Here is a 23,335-nt window from a genome sequence, read left to right on the forward strand (position 1 = left end):
CTTTGTTAATATAACACATTAAACTCTAGAACATTCTGTTCAGTGTTTGCCTCAACATTTGATCGTTGCATATCTTTACTAAACTAACTTAGCATTAGCATTAATAGTTAAGAATGATGACTATTTAACCCTTGTCATCTTTTCTGTGTCTGACTCAGGTTGTCGGTGAAACCCCTTTTGTTGCTTTTGATGAAGTTTCACAAAGAAATGAGAAAACCCCCAGAGAGGAGGAGGAGGAGTTGGGGCAGCATTTGACGCCCGTCCCGGGCCTCAGCCCGACCCCCTCCCAAAAGGAGGAGCAGCCTCAGGACCACCTACATTTTCTGGTATTGTTATGACATATCACTGTATTACCTATTATGACAGTTAATGATAATGTTATGCACTGGTTATTGTGTTAACTTATTGGTGCAAACTGGTTGAGATTTACACCATAACCAATCTAATAAATATAAGAATAAAACTGTACAAAGAAATTAAACTAAGTAAGTAGTAAAAACTAAGTAAACTAAATCCTATATCCTTAATTCTTTAAGTATTATTATTATTATTTATTTATTTTAAACTGAAGTTTAAGGAGGAATTACACCCGACTCTAATCAGCTAGCTCCCACAACCCCTTTGACTTTTTTTTTTTACTAAATAAAAAAAAAAGTTTTAAACCTTTAACCTTGCATTAGCAAGTAAAGATCTTGTCACATACACCTCTTTTCCCCTGTTTTTTGGGACTAGACCATGTTCGGTAGTGCACTGCGCTTCAGTATCCATATAATGGACATACAGGCTTTGTCTGCTTTCTCTTACTTGATTACACCTTTTGAAAATATGTTCAGAATATTACATTCGGACATTAGTCTGAAATGAATGATCAGTTTTGACTGGCTTGATTATACCGAAGGCCTCTGGTTATATAATGTTGGGATTATTTTGATCTTGTCTTTTGGACACAGACTGGTAGTACATTGGCACTGTCATCCATATCATTATTCAAATTTTAACTTCAGCACTTAGCAAACCTGTGTATTACATATAAACTCAATGTTATTATGAGCCTCTAGAAAAATCTTTATTATTCCAGAGTAAAACTGAAGAAAACTATCACACAGCTATTGTATTTAGCATGGTGAGCGTTATATGCATAAACTGCATTATGTCAATGATATTATTAAACTGCCGCACAATCAGGCCGATCAAACAACAGATTGCAATTTAATTATGATTGTCTTGCTGTGTCATCTTTGTTGAGAGTGTAGCATTACCCGCCTAGCTGCTAGATAGCTGCTTGTCAACAATTAGCCCCTGTTGTATGACATCCCCCACTGTCACCATGGTAATACTCAATGTGGTCTGTGGGCATGAAATAAGCAGATTTCTCTTATGCTGCTCCTGCATGTAAGCTGCATTTAGAATAATTAAAGGAGGCTAAGCTTGCAAACCCAACATTGGTCCTTTGTCAGAGGTTATGATGGAAATATATATATATATATATATATGTATACACGAATTGAACTTAAACAAAAGTCAATTACTAATAATTATGGTGTCATTTATTTGTTTTAGGAAAGTGAACTGAGTAAGAAAAGAAAAGAATGTGAAAATCTCGAGCATGAAGTAAAAAAGCGACAAAGAAGATGTCTAGATTTGGTAAGCAGCCTCATCCTGAATGAAAAACAGAAAGACAAAAAAAATAGATAGACAAAAACATAACATTTACATACAAGGCTGAACTGTGCTTTATGATTCACAAAAGGAGAGCCAGCTTGAAGAGGAGCGATGTAAAAATGAGCAACTAACAGAGGAGACAGATCTCCTCCGGAGGAAGGCACAGCTGCTCTACCAGGTCAGTGTTACAACCACACATTTATTGTTACTGATCTGCATGTTGCACCCCTTTATTCAAGGACAAGCTACTCTGGTGCCCATTTAAAGGCATATATACCCTTCTTCTAGACTCAGACTGAAAATGAGGAGCTGAGGGAAGATCTCTCTGAAGTGACTGCTCAACACAATTCAGTTCTCGAGGAGAACCAAAGACTCCGTGCCAAACTGGAGAACTTAGAGCAGGTCCTTAAGGTACCATATACATCAATATTCTGTTTGTTACCCTATAATCTGCATAACAATACATCGTTACCATACATTCTAACTGTAAACAGCATATGCGAGAGGTTGCTGAGAGAAGGCAGCAGCTGGAACTGGAACATGAGCAGGCACTGGCAATCCTTAAGTTCAAACAGGATGAAATCAAACGATTACAGAGGGTAAGTGACACAACAGAGCCTGTCTCAGCCAGTAGGAGGCAACATTTGGGCAGCAATGATAAGATGTCTATGAAGCTGTCTATGAAGCTATCTAGAGTTGAATAGAGTTTATGACAGTGTTCAGTTTAATTTGATTATTCTTTTATTTTCAGGCTCAGTTATTTGCCAAAAGGGAACATGAAGGAGTTGTTCAAATGTTGGAGGTACAGTATGTTGCCATTATTCCACTAATGCTATTTAGTTGTCCACATTTTAACATTTATTTATTATTACAGCTTTTAAAGAAATTACAAATAAAGACTTCCTTGACTAAGACATACCTGTACAATGCTGACTGCCAAGCAACAAGCTTTCTGATACATTTCATGCATTTTACAAAATTTCATTAACTGCTGTGATTTCTCGTCAGTTAAATACACTGTAGCCATTTGATCTATGTGTATTTTGTTTTAGGACTTGGTTCAGCTTGTGTTGGAGAGAGAGCTGGTAGAGTATTAGTTGGTCCTGTTTTAAATCTACCAGTTTCCTTCCTCTTACTTTATTCGTCACTCTTACTCTCAGCCTTTTAGTTCACGCTCAAAGTATCACAAAGGAAAGTCTCCTTCCCCTTGTGATACTCATGATTCAAACTGTACATGACCTAACTTTTAACAGAGGCTTTTACTGAACTACACACAGAGTCTCATTATTAAGAATATTCTTTTCTTATCCCTGTTTTTCAAAGCATGTCTTTTTTTTTTTATTCTTTTGTGCTGTTTTCGCTAACCAGAGCACACTGGACTGCATGCAGGTATTTTCGAGTGCTTAGTTGAGTGGTCCCAGTTTGTGCCTAAATTGTATCATCTGATCCCCAATTTAACCACATTTGTCACTAAAATCTTGGAAACATTAATTATTGTTAATTATTGTTTTAACAGTGGTTAGTTTTACACATTTTTGGACACAAGTTGATTTACCTGAATAGCATATAATTCATTCTTCATACTGCTTATGGGTAAAAGTAAGCAGGAACTATTCAGACAGTTCTGTGCAAAACCTTAGCAGGAAATGCTCACCACAACCGGAAGTGAAATAACCATGCATTCAAGTTCAACACTTAAACACAAGTGGTGTAATTTGCTATTGGTCTGCACACCATCATCTTTGTTTTAGTCAATGTTCCACTGTCTGTTGTTTAATCTTACCCCTCCCCCACACACATACTATATAGTGTTCTATAATACCTTTTACCCTATATTTGATGGATATAGTAAAATTAGATTTCTGGTAGATTTAGCTTGTAAATGGATTTACACACTGTTGATTGTATGTAAATGTGATGTACAGTCCAAGGTCCGGGATCTGGAGGAGAAATGTCGTGGACAGAGCGAACAGTTCGGCCTGTTATCCCAGGAGCTGGAAAAGTTTCGGATGCAGGCTTCAAAAGTGGACCTGGCTGCTTCCGCTCTCCCCAACAACCCCTGCCTCTCTGTTCTGACCAATGGACTAGGCCTCACTGCTGACAGGGGTAAGTGTAATACAGGATAACTACATATTAATTTAATACAATCTACAATTAATAAATTTAAAAATCACATAGAAGTGTAGTTTTTTCATGTCTCTTGGACAAAGAGTTGAATACACAATGGTGGTAAAAGAGTAATGTCCCTTTGCATTGTTTATTCTTTAATTTTTTCTACATCAACACTGTTTGATGTGCTTTAGACTGCAGTGGCTCTTTGGATATGGTGTCTCTGGGTGAAATAGCCTTTTGGAGTCTTGAGGGGGGTGACCCTCTCCCCGGTCCTGAAGGGAATGAACTGCTTGGTACTTTTCTGCCTGTTTCTCATTGTTAGTCTCCAGTCCACTGCATGTGTTTCCATCAGTACACCGTTATAGAGCATGTTACATTTACATAAAGGTCAGAGCCCAAGCTGCAGCCAGGAGTTTTTGTGGACAGCGACCCGGTTAAGCCCCTTAACTGCACTGGTGTGACACAGGTAGCCATGAGGCAACTCGACCTTTGAACCCAGACAGATGGAGACAGGATTTTTCTCCACTGTTTAATCAGCCCAGTTCAACCTTGAGCCTCCTGCATGACACCCACCCACCTAGATGTTTGTCGACTGATTTACTACATTGTTGTTGGGAGTCATATATTCTTTTGTTATAATAACATTATAACTTTATTTTATTTCTGCTAGATGTGGCAGCTGCTCTTGGCAGTGGGGCCACTCCTCATGCTGCAGGCCTGTCCCGGGTGCAGCGGTCTCCTGTTACGAAGCACAGAGAGCTGCCCACCATCAGCGTCAGCAAGTCCCTCTCTTCCTCCAGCAAGTCTGAAGCCACACGCCTCACCCCAAAATCTGACACTCATCTCAGCCCTCACAAGTCAAGCCCTACACATGAGGTACAAACCATATGCTGCACATGTATCTACATTCTAGTTAAGCTTGTTTCTTGTTCGGATAGGCCTATGTGAAGCACTAGAAAGTCAAAATGAGCACAATGATTGTGTGGATTACATGGATTAAAATTACCTTCTTAACTGTCTTGATTTTGCTCATGAGAAAAATCTCAGATTAGGGATTGCATGATAAGACATTTGTTGATCCTTGTATTCTTTAAGTCGCCTGCCCACGATTTAATAAATATCATATAATAGAGATAATCCAGTGGATTAAATATAGTCTGTTACTGAATCAGGAGTACCACAAATAGAGGATATTAATAATAATTGCTTTAAATGAACCAGAAATGCATTTTTTTTCAGAGACTGGAAGTAGCTTGATCTCTCTATCATACTGTGTGAGCCTGTATATATAAATAACCCACCAATACTCAGTATTCACACATGTTTATCACGTTTATTCTTAGGTGGATACAGCCAGTGAAGTTGAGGAGTTGGACATTGATGTTGCCCCAGCGCCTTACACTGTCAACAGGGGGGCATCTAAACTTCAAGTTTTTATTGCACGATACAGGTTTGTGAAAATAGTGTGAACATGCTCACATGCTTAACTAAACCAAACAAAACAGGTGAAATGCAGAAATGTGTAATTTAATCATCTTTTTTTGACAGCTACAATCCTTATGATGGTCCCAATGACAACCCTGAGGTGGAGCTTCCACTCACTGCAGGAGAATACATCTATGTGTATGGAGACATGGATGAAGATGGCTTCTATGAAGGTAAACACATGTGCCAATATTGTTTTGTTGTTGTTTGTTTTATTGTTTGTTTTTTGTGACTGATTCTGGTGTTTATTTTTAGGAGAACTTATGGATGGCCGCAGAGGGCTGGTCCCCTCTAACTTTGTGGAGCGTGTTTCAGATGATGAAGTTATTGGTTCTCATCATCCAGAGACTGTGGATATCTCCCATAATTCTCTGCTTGACAGCAGCCTGCACAGTGCCAGCCACCAGCATTACCTCCATACTGGAGTTAGCGCCTCCCAGAGGACAGAGGCCTCCGCTGCTCCCGGTCCTGCGTACACCCCTGTAGATCCTGCATTGGCCTTGGCAGTACCGGCCCCTCTCACAAATGGGCTAGACCTGGACTTTGAGGAGGTGGGAGTGGACATTGTGCCTTACCCACGGAAGCTCACCCTTATCAAGCAGTTGGCCAAGAGCATCATCATTGGCTGGGACCCTCCATCGGTACCTGCGGGGTGGGGGAACGTTCTGAGCTATAACGTGTACGTGGACCAGGAGCTGCGGCTCAATGTGCCCTTTGGTTCCCAGAACAAAGCTGTGCTGGAGCGTTTGGACATAAACTTGAAGACCTACCGTGTGTCTGTGCAGAGTCTGACGGAGAAGGGGCCGTCTGATCAGCTGCAATGTAGCATGCTGGTGGGCCGTGATGTAAGTGTGGCACCAACTCAGCTGAATATCGACAGAGTCACTGCCACCACGGCCAACCTGAGCTGGCTGCCCAGCAACAGTAACTATGTGCACATTGTGTCCTTGAATGGAGAGGAGTATGAACTGGTAAAGGCTGGCTGCTACTCTCTGTGCCTCACAAACCTCTGTCCAAGCCTGCAGTACACAGTCAAAGTGGAAGCACGGCCACACCGCACCCCCTGGGAGTTACCTGCGGAGCGCCGTGAACACAGGGTCACCACTGTCACCTTCAAAACACTGATGGCAGGTCAGCACTGCCCATTACTATAATCAGTTTATACAGTCATTTTTAGTACAAGCGATACAATGATACGTTGTAGGCAACAAATACATTACCACTATTACTTTTATTTTGGGGTCTTGGATCTTTATGTTTCTGGCATATTTGCGAACATATGGGCTAGAGTAGTTACATGGGCATATTTATTCTTGTGTATTGTCTTGTTTTATTGTGATATACTGAGTGTCATTGCATCCCAAGTTGTGACAAACAATTTTGTCTTTCTACTTAAGACATTCAGTTGATGTTTTACATACTATACTAGCAAACCGCTAATTATTTTTAACCAGTTTTTACTTAATAAATGAAATGTTTATCCAATTTATTATGGCTAAAATGACATATTATGCTATGTTATAATGGTTTTCCTTCATCATAAGCTTACTCAGAGTTGTAATTTGTCCTCCATTTGAAGCTTGTTTTCTCAAAATATTCCCTATACTCCTCCATGTACTTAAAAAAGTGATGCAAATGGGTTCAATAATGTTGCACAACCATTTCCCCAAATGCTGCTTGCTGTGATATGTTTATGAATATGATCCATGTGCATGATAGATTATCACTAAATAGTATTCATTATTGTCATGGAACATTAGCAAGCATTGCCCATTCACATTAACTGTAGAGCATACACAGCGCTGTTTTAGATGCCTCTCTGAACCTGACATGTTTGTAGGTCCTCCTGATGCTCCTCTGGATGTCCAACTGGAACAGGGGCCTTCTCCGGGCATTGCTCTCATCAGCTGGTTGCCAGTTACCATTGATGCGGCTGGAACATCTAATGGAGTGCGTGTCACAGGGTACAGCATCTATGCTGACAAGAGAAAGGTAAACTCTGCTTAAATGAACGGATGTATGTTCAGATCCAAGACTGATTGATGTTTTGTATGCACTCAGGTGCTGGAGGTGTCATCCCCCACCGCAGGCAGTGTTCTGCTGGGCCCGTCTCAGATCCAGTCTCTGCAGGGAGCTCGGGAGCTGACTGTGCGCTCCATGTCTGCTCATGGGGAGTCATGTGACTCTCTGCCAGTGATCCTACCCTTTAAGATGGATACCCTTCTGACAGGCCCCCCTATCACCCCTCCTGTTGTGCTACCACCTCCCTGTGTTCCAGTCTCCCCCTGTAGCCTTCCATCCCCTAGTTTCTATGGAAATGCACCTGCCAATGTATCCATGCTGCCCAGTACATCGCTGCCAAACACACAAGCCACTAGTCATGTGGTGGAACCTTTTGCCAATCAGCCCAATGCTCTGGCTCCTGAAGATCCCTGTCCCATGTATGTGCAGGCTTGGGCCAACCCCTCATCAGCTGCTGCCTTGGCTATAGGTGACTCAGTGTTACCAGCAGCCTCCAACTCCCCTCCAATGGTAGTGTTCTTACCTTGGGAATAAATAATCTTTCTTTTCTTTCTTTTTTTAATTGATCATAAATGATTAACTTTTAATGTCTTTGTAGGTTAGTGTGAGATCACCCATTACCAGAATGCCTACACAAGGAGCAGTCCTCTCAGCGGCAGCGCTGGTGCAGAGCAGAGACACTGACAGCCCTGGGCTCATACGCCCTTTCCCGTCCATAACAGAGTTCATCGAGGACCCCTGTGCCAAGCTGGAGCCCATTCCACCCCCGCCAAAAGCCACAACCACAGACCTCCTCTGTCCTAAAGACATCCGGCTCCTGCGGCCCCCCAGTACCTCCCCTCTGGACTCTGAGGTAGAGGAGGAGCAGGAAAACACACGCCTGGTGTCCATAGAAGAGTTCTTAAGGCAAGATCAGGAGCCAGCCAGTAACACAAGGCAGCAGGTGGGTTAATGGATGTCAGATTTTTTAGCAGTCCAGCCTCCAGAGTCTCAAGCCTCTCATCAAAGCCTAGCTGTCATTTCCCTTTCAGTAAGAATATGCCATGAACTTTCAATAAGAATATGTCAGAATATATAAGAATATGTGGCACTTGATTATATACTTTACAGTTGCCAGGGGCCCACAGGCCAGTGTTCAGTACTGTGAAATATTTAAATGGATGAATTTAACATGTGTCTGAAAGAGCCACCACACCTTTAATCAGGCATTTGATTGATTGATTGCATTTTATATAGCGCCTTTCAAGATACCCAAAGCACTTCACAGTTCATTATTCAGTCACTCCACACTCAGTGGTGGTAAGCTACTATTGTAGCCACAGCTGCCCTGGGGCAGACTGACGGAAGCGAGGCTGCCAATCTGCGCCATTGGCCCCTCCGACCACCACCATTACTCACGCACACACCACTTTCATACTAGGCAATGTGCGTGAAGTGTCTTGCCTAAGGACACAACGAGTTTTTTGCCACTGGCGCCCCACTGTGGCACCTGGAATTCCTAGCGGTCTCCCATCCAAGTATTACCCAGGCCCAGCCTGCTTAGCTGCTGAGATCTGACGGGATCAGGCTTTGACAAGCTGGTATGGCCATTTGACGTTGTACTGCATTGTTTAGGAGTGGCTGTGGTGGCAAATATATTTTTTTATAATTTGCTGTAAAAAGTATCGTTAATTATCATTTGGGCCAACTCAGCAGGAAGCCAGAGGGCCACATTTGGCATTGTTTTTTCCTGTGGGTTGCCAACATTCATTAATAGTAATGACAAGTACGAAACAGATGCACATATAAAGTAAAAGAATGAGATTTCTGGATATACAGTCTATTGTTACTATATGCTCGTGTTTTTCAGACTTATGGGAAGGGTCTTGTAGAACCCCTCAGTGATTACCATGCCGATAACAGCCGTTCAGACTTGTCAGACATCTTGGAGGAAGAAGAGGAAGACCTGTCCTCTGACCATCTTGGAGAAACACAAACTATGGGATACATAGCTGCTGCTAACAGACTAAAAGTACAACCTTTATTTTATGCATGCTCTAGCCATTTAATTTCCTGTTCACTGTACCATCTCATCTAAGTGTGATTTCTCTTTGATTTACTCTTTTTCTCTTGTCTTCTTATGTTTTTTCTCTTTCTGCATGCTGCCTATTTTCTGTTTTTGCCTCCATTGAACCACTCTTTGCGTTTCTGCTGCGGGTGCTGTCACATGTTTAGTCCTGCAGAATGGATACACCAGACAGTGATGAAGAAGTTATGGAAAGGATTCTAAAACTGCCTGCTCAGGTGTACCAGAGCAAACAGCTCTCTAGTATCCCAGAGGCCACAGAGGAAGAGGGCCGCAGTTTACAAGAGTCTTTATTACACCATACACAGCCACGAGCCAGGCCCAGAGACCCCAGAGACCCCAGACACCCCAGAGACCCCAGACACCCCAGAGATCCCAGGCACCCCAGGCCCCTGCAGCACGCTCTTCAGCACCTGTCCACCCCCCTCACACCGCACCATTTAAATCCCAGACCAGTCACCAAAGAGCCTATGTTAAGGCATGAAGGCCCTCAGATCAGGTCTAAGACACAGCTCCGAGTTCATTATGCAGACCCAGTGGAAAGCTGCTACTCAGAGCAGGAGCCCAGTGTATACCAGGCCGTTACCAGCAGGAGACAGTCTGCTCGCTGTCCTCCCCAGCCAAACCCCCCGGGCCGACCGCTGCTCAAAGGGCTGGGGGATCGCCTTAGGAGGGAGGCCATGCTCAGGAGCCAAATGGCTGCATCTGCCTCTAGCTCTGCTCTGACCAGACCTCATCCCATCAGCAAATCTGTGCACACTGTGAGCGCTCCTATGGGTCGTGCAGCAGAGATCGATGTAGAGTATGGTACAGACACAGAAGAGCCAGTTGAGTGTGGTCGAGGAGAGGTGGTGATGGAGCAGATGAGCTCAGAGTGGTGGGTGGATACAGCTCTGAAGAGCAGACCGCTCTGCCGCCCTGGACCCAGGCCCCAGGCACCAAATGTTACTGCAAGACAACAGCCACGGGTGTGTTGTCCCAGATGTCTCCTCAACTGTCTTTCCTGTAGGAATAGGAGTTCACATCAGTGCTGATCACTTCTTGTTCCTTTTACTTATTTCCCTCTAAAAATGTACTTACTCCCCTCTGAAATTATTAATGAAACATTTATGCATGCAAAAAGTCAGTCTTTTGTTACTATGTCTTAATATATATATATGTGGTAATTTACCAGTACTTGTTACTATAATACAATTTTCTAATGTTTGTTTTGCAGGAGACCAACCCAGTCTCTCCAGGAGAAGCTGGGCCATCATGGCGAGACCAGGCACCACAACTTTCTAAATCCACAGCAAAGCACAACAGGCTCCCAAAAGGTTGGAGAAGCCTTTGGTTTTTTTTCTCTTACTGTGTATGTGTGCTCTCTGTTAGTAAACCTCCAGCCTCACATGATAGTAGTCAGATTAGCACCTTGAGTTGGACGGGAGGCGGATCAGTGGGAGGAGGTGCTATAGCTGCAGTGAAGCAATGGGTGAGCACTGAGCACCTGCTAAGCTGAGAACCAGCTTAACTCAAAGTGGCTTGTCATGACAAGAGGAAGTGACACTGAAATAGAAACATTGATTAGTAAGTAGACTCTAGGCTCTGGAACCTCTATTTTGTTCTTTTTTTATTTCCATCTGATCTGAGGGATGTAAAGGTATACTGTAATTAAATGTGGACTTTGCTATTAAAGATGTTGATATGACATTTAAAGAAAGTATATTCTGTAAACATTATGTCTCTACGTATCATAAAGGTTATAAGCCGACATGAACTCACTGGAACAAGACTGAGGGCATGTGGAGGTGCTACCTGTCATTCATAAATATATGTGAAAAAACATTATTGTTGGTCAGTGATACTAGAGTTTAGGGGCAATATTTTTAACCTATAAGACTCTTATCTGAAAGCCTTGTTATATTTGTTCAAATCCCACAATATGAAGCCCACAGTGTCAACGGACCTTTTCCCACTCACCCTGTGAATGTGTGTGTGTGTCTGAAGGTTGTATTGAATCACCAAAGGCCAAAGGCGGCTGCAGCACGCGCCTCTTTGTGGCACTGTTCTCTTATGATCCTGCCTCCATGTCCCCTAACCCCGGGGCTGTAGAGGAGGAGCTGCCCTTTAACGAAGGACAAATCATCCAAGTAAGCCCCTGTCAGCACAGCATCACCAAAGGAGCAAACTCAAACTCATACAAACCATTACAATTCACACATAAAATAGACAATTTTCTTGTCCATATTTTGAATAATTCATTGGATACTGTATGAAAATGTTTTTGTGTTTTCCAAAGGTGTTTGGGGATAAAGATGCAGATGGATTCTACCATGGGGAGTGTGCTGGACGTGTGGGCCTGGTGCCTTGTAATATGGTGTCTGAAATCCAAGTGGAGGATGAGGAGACACGACAGCACCTCCTGAAGCAGGGCGCTCTGTCCACAGTGGGCACCATAGACAAATTAGGTATGTGTTTGTTCAGATGTGTTTTATGGGTCCACTGTATACCCAGTGTCTGATTTGGAGTGCTAGTACCTCTTTCTACTGTGTATTATTGTTGTGTATTGTTGAGCAAACCACTCAGCATCAGACTGCCACACAGATGCAGATGGTTTAACTTTTCACTTCCGCTTGTTTTCAGGCTTACTGCTGCTCACTCGGTGTCATGGCTTTTCACTGCTGTTTTCATTGTCTCTTTGTTCCATGCATTTTTCACAATATATCACCTTTATATTTATGTTTGATTATGTTCCTCCTTTAAACTTTCATAAAGGCACTTGCACACATGCACAGCTTCCTCGTCGCGCTGCTCCACCCCCGAAACCAAGGCGATCCAAGAAAGGTGTGTCTTAATGCAGTTTGTGGCTTCCGCCTCTGCTTTAGTCACATTTCTGTTCTCCTCTCTCTTTCATTTGAGCTCTTCTCTCACAAGTCATTCACCACCTGTGGGTTTTTTTAGGTGATATGCTGTAGTCACCACAAAATCAGACATATTTCACTAGTTTCATGATTGGGAAAGCCTTTAAAGTAGTTTTGTCAAAATAGTTTGTCACATAACTTTGTTAGTAAAGTTTTTTTTCTTCAGTGGTGAATCATTGATGAATTTCAAACAATTTAACCCTACACCATATTTTTCTACACAAGTCATCATTTATATTTATATGCTCATTTAAGTAGGATTATTTTAAAGACTGGCCGTCAGCTCATGTGTTTCATGATCTTCTCACTTTTAGTGGATGTTGCCACTGTGTGGGATCTAAGTCAAGGTGTGTTCAAGCTAGTTTTACTTGCATGATTAACCAGACATCTTTTAGATCAGCATGCATCACTGCGACCCCCGTCATAACAGCACCTGCTCTGGAAGTACTACAGCCATGCTTTTGGGCATGACTGATGGATGCAATGAACAAGTGAAAATGTGTGTGCATGACAGAAGTTTCACTTGCTGTCTAACCATCATTTTCTTTCCTTAATTCTGTGTTTTTTTTCTTATTCTTAGTCACCAATAATTTATTGCATTTCCAATTTTGTGTTGTACTAAATATATTTTCTCAGAGTTAATTCTCCAGCACAGCATGCAGCTGTTTAAACAGGAGCTTTTCTTTATATGCTGTAATTGATCCATTTTAATTAAATCTATATATTTATCATTCTGTAACAGAACCCAACGAGCCCCCAGCAGTGGCAGGTGAGAGCAGGGCTGTCGGGGGTGTGGCTGCTCCATTACTTAACCCTGGTCCAGAGACCCGCAAGATGGTGGCCATTTTTGATTATGATCCCAGAGAGAGCTCTCCCAACACAGACATAGAGGTCTGTGGAACAGTTCAATATAATATATGTTTTGTGTTTTTAAAGATAAACTATAAATATTTGATATAACTGTCTCTAGGCTGAGCTGACGTTCAGTGCAGGAGACATCATACATGTAATGGGAGACATGGATGAAGACGGCTTTTTCTATGTGAGTAAAGGCTCATTCTTGTTTCATTAAATACTGCTCTGAGCTGCTCTGTGTTCTGACCTCTGAACTCTGTGATGACACCCTGACCTCTGACCTGTGTGATGACTCTCAGGGGGAGCTGAATGGACAGAGGGGCCTGGTGCCATCAAACTTTCTGCAGGCATTACTGGAGTCCAACTCAGCTGCTCCACCTCCTCCAGATCCCAAAAGAGAGTCCCAGGTATTTTCATCTGCTCAGGACAAACATCATTCACTTTTTTGTTTTTTAATGGGGTTGTTCATCTTTTTCTTTGTATTTGCACTGTACTGTTTTGCTGCATGCAGAAGCAAAAAAGAAGTGTACACTTTGAGACCTGATTGTAAGTCTATTTTAGAGTTCAGTGGTCAACTCCCAAATTCCTCAATACCTTATACACAACCTGACCTCTGCCCTCAACCCAGACATCCCCGTTGTGTGTTGTCAAAATTGTAGTTGCTTTAGATCAGAGTCAGACTTAAATGTGTAACAGCCGCCTGATAATTACGCTTTTTAATTACTCCTTATCTCATAAGGCTCCTGAGATGAGTTACCTACAAGATCTAGAGCCTCCAGCCCCACAGGAAGCACACTGCACAGATACAGAAGCTCCTCGCCCAGACCAGATGAAAGAGGCCCCAGGACCGGTCGCAGAACAGGCCCCTGAGCCAGTTACTCCTGCAGTGGAGCTGATGGAGGCCCTTCCTGATGCAGTCCCTGCTCCACAGGGAGACAGCCCCATACAGGCCAAGAAGAAGAAGAGCTTCTTCTCTAAAGGCAAGAGACTCTTTAAAAAGCTGGGCTCCAGTAAGAAAGAATAAGTCCAACTAACAGAAAGCACTTTTACAAGTTTTGTTAGTGTTCAAAATATCACTAGTAAATCTGCTGCTAAACCCAAAAAATGTTTTGTTCAAATGCTTGATAATATAAACAAAACCTGGTCAAAAGTCACAAATGATTTACCATTAGAGCTCAGTACTCATGCTAAAGCCACTTTATTTAAAAACTAAAGAATTACAAACAGCAGTCTGTATTTTCCATGTGGCACTGTCCTGGTAGTCTTGTGGTCCATGTTATTTACACTAATGCTATTTATTTATTATATAATATAGAACAACTTCCTTTATATGTGTCAGAGCCTGGCCTGTTTGACTCTTGTTGTTCATCTCTGACTGTGCATGTGCACTGTGCAGTAGTTATAGTGAATGGTGAATGAGAGGCCTGTGAGTGACAGCTGCAGTCTTATGATTACATTTTTTCTGACATGATTATTTAAGAGTGTTTAAATTCAAAATATTTTATTTAAAATGCTTCAGAAAAGTTTTATGAGGGAAAAACTATAAAAGTGTGTATCTATTGTCTTCCTCTCATATTATGAAACCCACATAGTTTTGAGGGGTTTTCCTGAAGGTGCCCCTCTCCAGACACTTCTTTGGGCTGACACAAATAGAGTGAAGTCACAATACTTACCTGTGTTTGTTCAATTCAGTATATACACATATATCCATAACTGACAGTTTTTCTGACATCAGTATATTAATACATTAGACATATTCATTTGTTAGGATCAGGGCACCAGGTTTAGGTTATAATATGGTCTTTTGTTTCAATGGCTGTTTCATTAACAGATGTTAAATCCAAGTATCAGCTTCCATTGTTTGTTTCTCACTCATGTGGGAGGATTAGCAATATAAAAGTGAAATGCAGCTAGCAGCAGTGTTGTGAAGTGGTGTGAATGCGTGAGTCTGTGTGGTTGTTTCTCAGGTTTACTTATGCCAAGCCGCTCTTCAAACCTGGCTGCCATAACCTGCGGCATATGCCAAAATCTTAGGTGCTTTGACTGTCAAATGTAAAAAACAACTTATTCAATGCTGATCCTCTAGATTTAGGCATCATTAAAGCTGCACTATGCAACTTTTCTGCCAGAGGGTTTCCATGGACATTTGTTTGCTTTGTCTGGAATGTTCCACAGTATGGCATTAACACTTGTCTTGCATTTATTCAATTACATGTGTTTTTAATTATTAAGTCCAAAAATACTGAAAAACAAACATTCTTACGGCAGACCCTTGACCAGAAAAGTTACATATAGTACTTTTGGATACATACAAGAAAGGAAGATGTATGTAGTAGTTTATTTGATAGATTAAAGGAATTTTTAGAAGTGGTAACTGAGGCCAGAATGTACTGTAGAAAGTTTTTGTTTTTATTTCTCACACAAGGGGAATCTACTTCTGTGTGTACTGTGTACTGTTGTTTTCTGGCCTTCAGTGAATATGGACTTCCACCTGTTGTATAGTACCATATGTGGGGCCTTTGTGCCTCAGTCTATGCCCCTGCAGCTAGTACCACACCATAGCTTAAACGTTAGCCTTATATAACGAGACCTTCTTTAGTCTTGTATATATGTGTGTGTATATATATATATATATATACATATATAATGACTATATGTATATATATACGACTATATCTGTGTGTGTATGTGTGTGTGTGTGTGTGTGTATATACATATATATATATATATATATATATATATATTATATATATACAGGAAGTGACTGCAATGTTGAACTCATGTTTGGCCTTATTTAGGACGTGTTTGTGTGTTGAAGGCTGATTGGTTTGAATTATTTGACTGAAAAATGCAGTGAAAGAAGCTGAGTGTTACGCTCTGTTTTTACACTATTTGCTAACTAGGTTTGAATGTGCTGTATTTTATATAGCACTTAAAAAGGTTTGTTATTTAATTGTTTATGTTACTTTTGTATCATACTACTTTTATTACACTTTTGGAAGTTTATTGTAAATACTTTGTAAATAATTTATAAATGTTTTTTGCATGTGTCCATGAAGCAAGTTGCACAGAGGACTTAACTTGAAGTTGTGATGCTTTATTTAAATATGACATTTTTTACAGAATTAAATGTATATTTTTACATGAAACATTTTATCTCCATTATTATATTGGTACAGTATTTACAATATACAATTCAGCACAACCAGGTGATGCCGATCTGCTCTGCCGTACACGTCCCATGTGAACACACAGACACTGTGGGCAGTGCACAGCTGAGAGACCAAGCAGCTTCCTCTTCTTCATTTCCTGTGCGCAGCCTCGGTGCGTCCCTGCAGCCAACAGTACACTCATCCATAAAGTAGGAAACACTACACTGTGGCCTGGAGTTTAGTAGTGCTTTCTACTTTATGGATGACTGCACTGTACTTCCATGGTTCTTCTTCTTCTCTCTTCTTCTTGAGCACCTGCTGTCGCTCCACAGCTGCACAGCTGCACCCACAGCCCCACCCAGACCCACTGTCAAGCACTAGAGCGAAAACTGACATTTTCAGCTCTACGCACCACAGTCAATACACAGTTCCTCATTTGTCTATTAATATTTGCATGTGAAGGCTAAATTTGACAATAGTTTAAACACTGGCTTTACCATTTTCCCTTTTCTTTCCCAAATCTCAAATTAACTGAATTATTAAAAAAGTGAACCAATCCAAAGAACAGCTTGAGGAAGGGTTTGAGGAAGCCATTTTGGCGGCCATGATTACATTTTTTTTCTAAGTCTCACCCCAATTGTTACACATTATACACTGAGTCTAAAGTGTAAATTGTTTTTTTTTTGTATTAATATAATGATAAAATAAAATCAAGAAATGGCTGTAGTTGAATCTAATCAGACATTAACAGCAGTAAGTACCTACTTTAAAAGTTCTCACACTTTTTCATAATTTAGGTGGTAAAAGACATAATATGTTGTTATATAAATGCTGATAAATATGTTTAAATTTGATTATACTTTACCTGAATGTGTTTGCTTCAGTTAGCGTCAGTGGTCCGGGTCTCGCAGGTGTCTTCAGAGCGTTGAAGAAACTGGTGAAGAAGAAGAAGAAGGCGTCTCTTTTTGAAGGCTTGATCCACACGTGATGTAACCACAGGAAGAGGTTTAACAGTCATAGCCGCCCTCTTTCTCTGTCTCTGCTGTCTCTGCTGTATGCTTCAAATGACCACATTTAAAATGTATAAAAGTATTTTTCACCATTAGCGACAATGAAGACACGTGCAGATACACAATAATCATTATTACAGGTTTACGCCGTATATTTGGAATAATAAAACCTATAGTGCTATTGTAACAGCTAAATATGAATATAGGCTAGTCACATAGCTAGATGTTTTAAATAAGGTTTCAAATTTACTAAATTAAAAGTTATTTTTTGGGAAATTTAAATGATGTCTATTGTAGACTGATATAACCAAACATCCAGTTTCCTCCAGAGCACATGTGCAATGTGAGGTTGGGTAATATAGAAATGAGATTACAGGCGACACTATCAGCATACTGTCAGCGTGATCCTGGCTCTTGATATATAGATGACCTAAATCCTTACTTTATTCAACATTATTGAATACTATGTGGTTTGGGCTTTGACGTATAAAGCACTCAGCACCTGATAATCTTTGTTCAGATTTGATGAGACAGCGGCCAACAACAGGAAGTGAGGGTTGTGCGAGTCAGGTAACTGTGAATATAAGACTTCCTGTGCAGCATTCTACAATGTTAATTCTCACTTATAAGTTGACCTTTTGTCAAAAAACTGTTTTCTGTGAAGGAGTTATGTTTGTATGTCATTATGAGATACACAGCTCAGTATATAACAGTTTGCTCTACTACATTCAGAAGTTGTTAAACTAACCAAAGAGTTGAAAGATTCAATTGTGATTAGATTTGTGATTTATGATTTATCAAGAGAATTCTTCTCAAATCTCACTTTTTAAAAACATTAACATTTAAAAAAAAAAAAGTTAAATACTACTAAACTGATATAAGAATTCCATCCTTCTCAGTCAGTAGAGGTGTAAATGCAAGGTTAGCAAGTTTTATACAGAATAAGAGTTGATAGTATGTTGTTTGCAGAGGAAATTATATTTAACAATGTGATTTGTTAATGGCAACAATTTAAATTGTGATTTTGATTCTATTGCAATATATCTTGCAGCACTGCTCAATGTAAATGTAATGTGTTTATTTGATCAGGGCCAATGCACAAAAGACATTAACCTTATTATAATTATTAAAGATGTCATGAGCCAGGTTTTAGCAAAAATGCTAGTTTCCTCCTGCAGTCTCTGGATTCTCACATATGAATAAAGACATAATGTAAACTGTACTTAATTACATGATTGCACAGCTGTCTATGGCTTAATTCCCTGGCCTCTGTTGTACTTCACCAAGAGTTTAATTAAAAGCAACTCGTCACACTGTCATTAATATTTTTGTTATACTTTTGCAGGCGGATGATCAGGATAACCCTGTCTCTGCCCAATGACATTAAAAATAATGGACTTGGCTTTTTTTTGTTTTTGTTTTTTATATTACTGACAGGATTGGACATGAAATCCATAGATGACTCAGGTATTTTTATACTTTACACACATTTTTTGTTCTCTCACAACTACACTATGAAACAATATCACACATGAATAAGAAGGTGTTGTAAAGACTCAACATATGGTTAATTTTAGCTTTCAACCTTCCCATCTCCTGACCCCTAGCCTGCATTTGACTAATCCCAGCCCACCTCCCCCCCTTCTATGTTCATGTCTTGATGCAGCGTCTTAGTAGAGAAGCACAGTTAGTTTGCACAGTGAATAATGTCGAAAGCTTGGGGGCCTTCGAAGCCCACCCTGCCTTACATGATACCCTCTCTTATCTGGAGCGGCAGCCATTTCCCCTCCCTGCCTGCCCCTAGTCGCCTCTGGGTAGGTCTGAGAGTTGCCCAAACTGAACTTAAAGGAATTGATCTGTTCTATTTGCACAAAGTCTTGTAGCTTTCAGTTCTGTAGTCACTTTCTGGACTGCTGGAAGGAGGAAGTTCACTCGGGCTTATGAAACAACAGTTAAAATGTGTGTGGTAGTGTGCTGATAATGTCCAACCCCCATTCTGTTGACTTCCCCATCCATGCTGAGTTCTAATGCAAGCTTGCCCTTATTTTTAAATATAAGCCACATTTTGAATTGATACAAAACTGCAAACGTTTTGATCTTGGCACTCGCCATGACATCTCCAAATAAGGGCAAAAACTCAGAAGGAAGCACCAATGAGACAACAGGCCTAGGGCGACTAATGTGTGAAAGAGTGGCGCGCTTCTTTTCACACAGATGGTGAGATGGGACACGTGCGTAGGACGGCGAGGAGGCGGAGCTCAACGCCTTCTCGAACATAGCTTGTGGCCATGGCTCAGTTTCATTCTGAGTGAAAACCTCATTGCAAGATTTCAGTCACACACAATAGGAAAAAAAAAGTTTGCTTACATATTTGTCACTTGAAATGCACACCAGTGCCTGCATGGAAAGAACAAGAATTTTACTTACTACAATTATAATTAAGATTTCCACTCCGATAATACACTGCTAAATAAAATTAAAGGAATACTTTGAAAACACATCAGATCTCAATGTGGAAAAAAGAAAATATGTTGGATATCTATACAAATGTGGACAGGGCAATGTCAAAAGGATGTTTCCTCTTTTAAGAGAAATGAACAACAGGTGCACTGGAGTGGCAACAATTAATCAATTAAACAACTAAAACAGGACTGGTTTTGTATGTGGAGGTCCTTTCAAGTTTCCCCCTCTTGGTCTTATTTGGCTGGTTTTCCACTAGTGATGGCTTTGGCTAGAGTGATTATTACCACAGGGAGTCTGAGGCCATTACTTTACCCTACAGAAGCTGCACATATTGTCCAATTTCTCCAGGATGATGCATCCGGATGTGCCATACAATCTCCACAACATGGAAATTTCATGAGACAGGTAGTTAACTCTAGAAAAGCTGGACAGAGCCGTAGAAAATCTTCAACCCATCAGCAGGACTCGTGTCTGTTCCTTTGAGCAAGGAAGAACAGGTTGAGCACTTGCCCGGGATCTACAGAATGACCTCCAGCAGGCCACTGGTGTGAATGCTTCTGCCCAAACAATCAGAAATAGACTTCGTGAGGGTGGCTTAAGGGTACCACATCCTGTAGTTGGCCTTGTGCTCGGCGCCGAGCACCGTGGATCTCTGGTGCCCAGTGCTTTTCTCATATGAGAGCAGATTCCCGAGTTCCTCCTGATGCACAACAATGCCCGGCCTCATGTGGCAAGTGTCTGCAGGCAGTACCTGGAGGATGAGTGGATTGGTATAGTTGCATGGCCCTCACAATCACCTGACTTAAACCGATAGAACACATTATGTCTGGGAACATCAGAGCCTGCCAGGTTGCTCCTCAGATTCTACAGGAGCTCAGTGATGCCCTTACACAGATCTAATATCCTACAAGACATCATCCGTCATCTCATTAGGAGCATACCACAATGTTGTCAAACATGCATATAAGCACGTGGGGACCACACAAGAGATTGAGAAGCATTTTGAGTTGCAGAAATTAATTTTTGTCAAAACGGACTAGCCTGCCACTTTATTATTTCACTTTTTTTAGGGTGTCAAAATTAAGCCTTCTGTATGCTGAAAATGATTTTTTATTAAAAGAGGTGGCATCCTTTTGTTCCTATGACATTGCCTCGTCCATATTTTGTATAGATATCTATATATAATATAAGGATGCTGTATTTATTTATTTATTTATTTTTATGAAAACTAGCATCCTATAGAGGGCTCCAAAATCAAATTGGGGCTGGCTCAAGGTGATAGTGTTCTGGACCATCTCCTCCCTGGTCCAGAGCTACTGGACTGTGCGAGGTTCAAACATAATCAGAGTGCATTTCTATCCAGCCTGCGTCTGCATTTTTGTTGGACATGCATCAGTATGTCTGACCCACCCCTAAATTATCACCTCATGACAGAAATGCCAGCAGTTTCCACCTGTAAAACTATTTCAGTTAGGGGGTTCTCCCTATAGTGCGCCTCTTGTATTTATGTAAAACCAAAGTAACTGAAACTTTTGCGCCACTGGCCTGACCAATTTGTCTGAGTTTAGTTTGAGAATTCTATGCCTGTTTACACCACATGGAAACCCGAATAGGACTTTTAATCTGCTGCTTATGCTTTAGTTATTCAATATATGATCTACTTTAAAAACAAAAGTTGTGTCTCCTTTGTATTTAATCATTATGTTTTATGGATCACATCATAGGGTTTATGTAATTTTGTTTTCTCAGCTAAGATATATTACTATTTTTCTGCCATGTATACCTTGGTATAATGTGTGAGATTTTATACAATGTGTTGGACATGTTTGCTTTGGCTTTCAATAACGCAGTTCAGTAACTTCACAGAGCGTGGGCCATATTTAACATTGTGTAACTAGACGTGTGTCTCCACCTGGTGACAACTGTGTCCACAGGAAATCATTTCGCAACGAGAATCAGGATTAAATGTGACAGCGGAATCTGAAAAAAATGCATTCCATTTTTCATATACCCGTAAGGTATTGTATATTACAAATCAGTTAAAGAGAGACAATATGCTTACTGACTCGTTTAAAATTCCAAACTAAAATAAAAACAAAAAACTTTATTATGGACAGTACAAATAACAAAACAGTGGTACATATAAGCTTTATCAAATTACATGAATGAATCCACTGAGATCCACTGTGTGACAATTCGCTGGATTCAAGGTTGATAAGATGGAAATTTGAAACTCCTCTAGGTCTTCACCGCTGTGTCTCTGGATTTGTAGATAACTCCCCGACTCTTCAGCTCTCTTACCACTCCTTAAATAATAAAAATGTTGAATATAATTGTTTAATGGGTTGTAAGAAGTCCATAATAATAAAGGAAACGAAGCTCGATACCTGGAGGTAGTCTTCCTGTTACCGACACCGCATATACACCAGGTTTGAAGTTTCCTACCAAAAGGTACACAGTGTATATTTTTTTTTAAAACTGTGGAGGAACATAAAGTACCAGTAATAAAGTGTTGTACCTAAATCTGTACTTAGATGTACATTGGATCTCAAACTCTGTGCAAAATCTGTACTCTTCAAGTAAATTTTTAAACGAGTACTTTAATACTAGTAAATGTATGTTTTTTCATATGATACTTATTATTTATGTTTAACTAACAAAGCTGAGTACCTGAGTAAAAAACAAAACGTGGAAGTAAGGAGGCAATATGCACACACGTAACAAAAATCAATGTGACGATTTTGTATGCCTAGTGCCAAACCCCCATGAACTCAAATTACGAAATATGATTAGCGCGAATATCCCGTGCGTTTCCGACACGCTACAAAAAGGATACTCACCTATCCTCTGCCATTTGGCTACCCAACTGTCTTCCGGGCTCATCATGGCTATCACACTAGAATGCAACACACATTGCAACAATAAGCAATTCAATACAATGTAAATATTACTTAAAGAAGACACGCTGTCCATTCTTACCCATCAAATGATGAACTCGTGCACTCGTACACCATTTCTCGGTTTCCCTTCATCTGAAGATAAGACTCACAGTTGTCACAGCCATCATATTCAAACTGGTCAATTGTCTGAAACACAAACACAACAAGTGCGTGAAATATACCATTCTTTTCTCTTATCTCTACACTGATGGACAAAATTTCGTCAGTGGGTTTCAGACGCCTTAGCTGAAAAGCTAGCCCTTGTGTTTATCTCATAAAGAGCTCATTTTTACCTTGACCAAAGAACAGAGAAGACAAGCTCGCAGATGCCGAAGGTCTTTAGGAACAGTTTCTAATGCCATTGTATTTGTGACTTCCTGAGTTCAATTATGTTTATAGTAAATATATATATCGTGAGGATTGTTTTCTGTTTTCAAAAGCTTTGGTCGCTGTGGAAAAACGTCACAGCTCCATTAAGAAGTGGAAGGACCCAAAGATAAGCGACCAGTGTCCGCCTGCACAGAAAATATGTAGCATTCAGTTTACTGTTTCCTTTTATTGGTGGAATACGGAGAAATAATAGTAATTCCATCTTATTCCAAATACCTGCAAACATTTACAATAACCATATAGATAAATAAAACAGCCTCGTGACAGAAACTTTTTGCCA

At 40.6% G+C, this 23,335-nt stretch overlaps 2 protein-coding genes and 1 pseudogene across 5 annotated transcripts in view; 1 reads left to right on the plus strand and 2 right to left on the minus strand.

The window, feature by feature from the left end:
* Window positions 1-16,965, plus strand: part of LOC110165066 (RIMS-binding protein 2) — a 35,154-nt gene extending 18,189 nt beyond the window's left edge. Inside the window, exons 6-29 of one of the 4 annotated variants that reach the window (XM_055148371.1) lie at window positions 159-326; window positions 1,561-1,644; window positions 1,751-1,840; window positions 1,951-2,073; window positions 2,157-2,261; window positions 2,414-2,464; window positions 2,715-2,747; window positions 3,588-3,768; window positions 4,445-4,650; window positions 5,118-5,224; window positions 5,323-5,432; window positions 5,515-6,390; window positions 7,100-7,251; window positions 7,321-7,791; window positions 7,880-8,224; window positions 9,131-9,292; window positions 10,563-10,662; window positions 11,333-11,475; window positions 11,625-11,793; window positions 12,561-12,593; window positions 12,989-13,137; window positions 13,217-13,288; window positions 13,401-13,508; window positions 13,841-16,965. In XM_055148371.1, coding sequence (XP_055004346.1) covers window positions 159-326; window positions 1,561-1,644; window positions 1,751-1,840; window positions 1,951-2,073; window positions 2,157-2,261; window positions 2,414-2,464; window positions 2,715-2,747; window positions 3,588-3,768; window positions 4,445-4,650; window positions 5,118-5,224; window positions 5,323-5,432; window positions 5,515-6,390; window positions 7,100-7,251; window positions 7,321-7,791; window positions 7,880-8,224; window positions 9,131-9,292; window positions 10,563-10,662; window positions 11,333-11,475; window positions 11,625-11,793; window positions 12,561-12,593; window positions 12,989-13,137; window positions 13,217-13,288; window positions 13,401-13,508; window positions 13,841-14,125 — 4,323 coding nt within the window. In that variant the 3' untranslated portion in view covers window positions 14,126-16,965. Of the gene's footprint in view, window positions 1-158; window positions 327-1,560; window positions 1,645-1,750; window positions 1,841-1,950; window positions 2,074-2,156; window positions 2,262-2,413; window positions 2,465-2,714; window positions 2,748-3,587; window positions 3,769-4,444; window positions 4,651-5,117; window positions 5,225-5,322; window positions 5,433-5,514; window positions 6,391-7,099; window positions 7,252-7,320; window positions 7,792-7,879; window positions 8,225-9,130; window positions 9,293-9,495; window positions 10,398-10,562; window positions 10,663-11,332; window positions 11,476-11,624; window positions 11,794-12,560; window positions 12,594-12,988; window positions 13,138-13,216; window positions 13,289-13,400; window positions 13,509-13,840 lie in introns of those variants that run through there. The other 3 variants (XM_055148368.1, XM_055148369.1, XM_055148370.1) reach the window with 3 other exon arrangements.
* Window positions 8,759-8,875, minus strand: LOC129407560 (5S ribosomal RNA; annotated as a pseudogene).
* Window positions 16,966-21,810: 4,845 nt separating the features above from the next.
* On the minus strand, window positions 21,811-23,146 carry supt4h1 (SPT4 homolog, DSIF elongation factor subunit). The gene is made up of 5 exons (XM_020930314.2): window positions 22,959-23,146; window positions 22,706-22,812; window positions 22,567-22,622; window positions 22,114-22,167; window positions 21,811-22,032 (listed from the first exon to the last, which is right to left on the minus strand). The coding sequence occupies exons 1-5, from the start codon at window positions 23,025-23,027 to the stop codon at window positions 21,965-21,967; spliced, it is 354 nt and encodes a 117-aa protein (XP_020785973.1). The 5' UTR covers window positions 23,028-23,146; the 3' UTR covers window positions 21,811-21,964.
* Window positions 23,147-23,335: the final 189 nt, after the last annotated feature.

This window comes from Boleophthalmus pectinirostris, unplaced genomic scaffold (genome assembly GCF_026225935.1).
Source record: "Boleophthalmus pectinirostris isolate CB_2022bp ecotype Guang Dong unplaced genomic scaffold, ASM2622593v1 HiC_scaffold_12, whole genome shotgun sequence".
Lineage (NCBI taxonomy): Eukaryota > Metazoa > Chordata > Actinopteri > Gobiiformes > Gobiidae > Boleophthalmus > Boleophthalmus pectinirostris.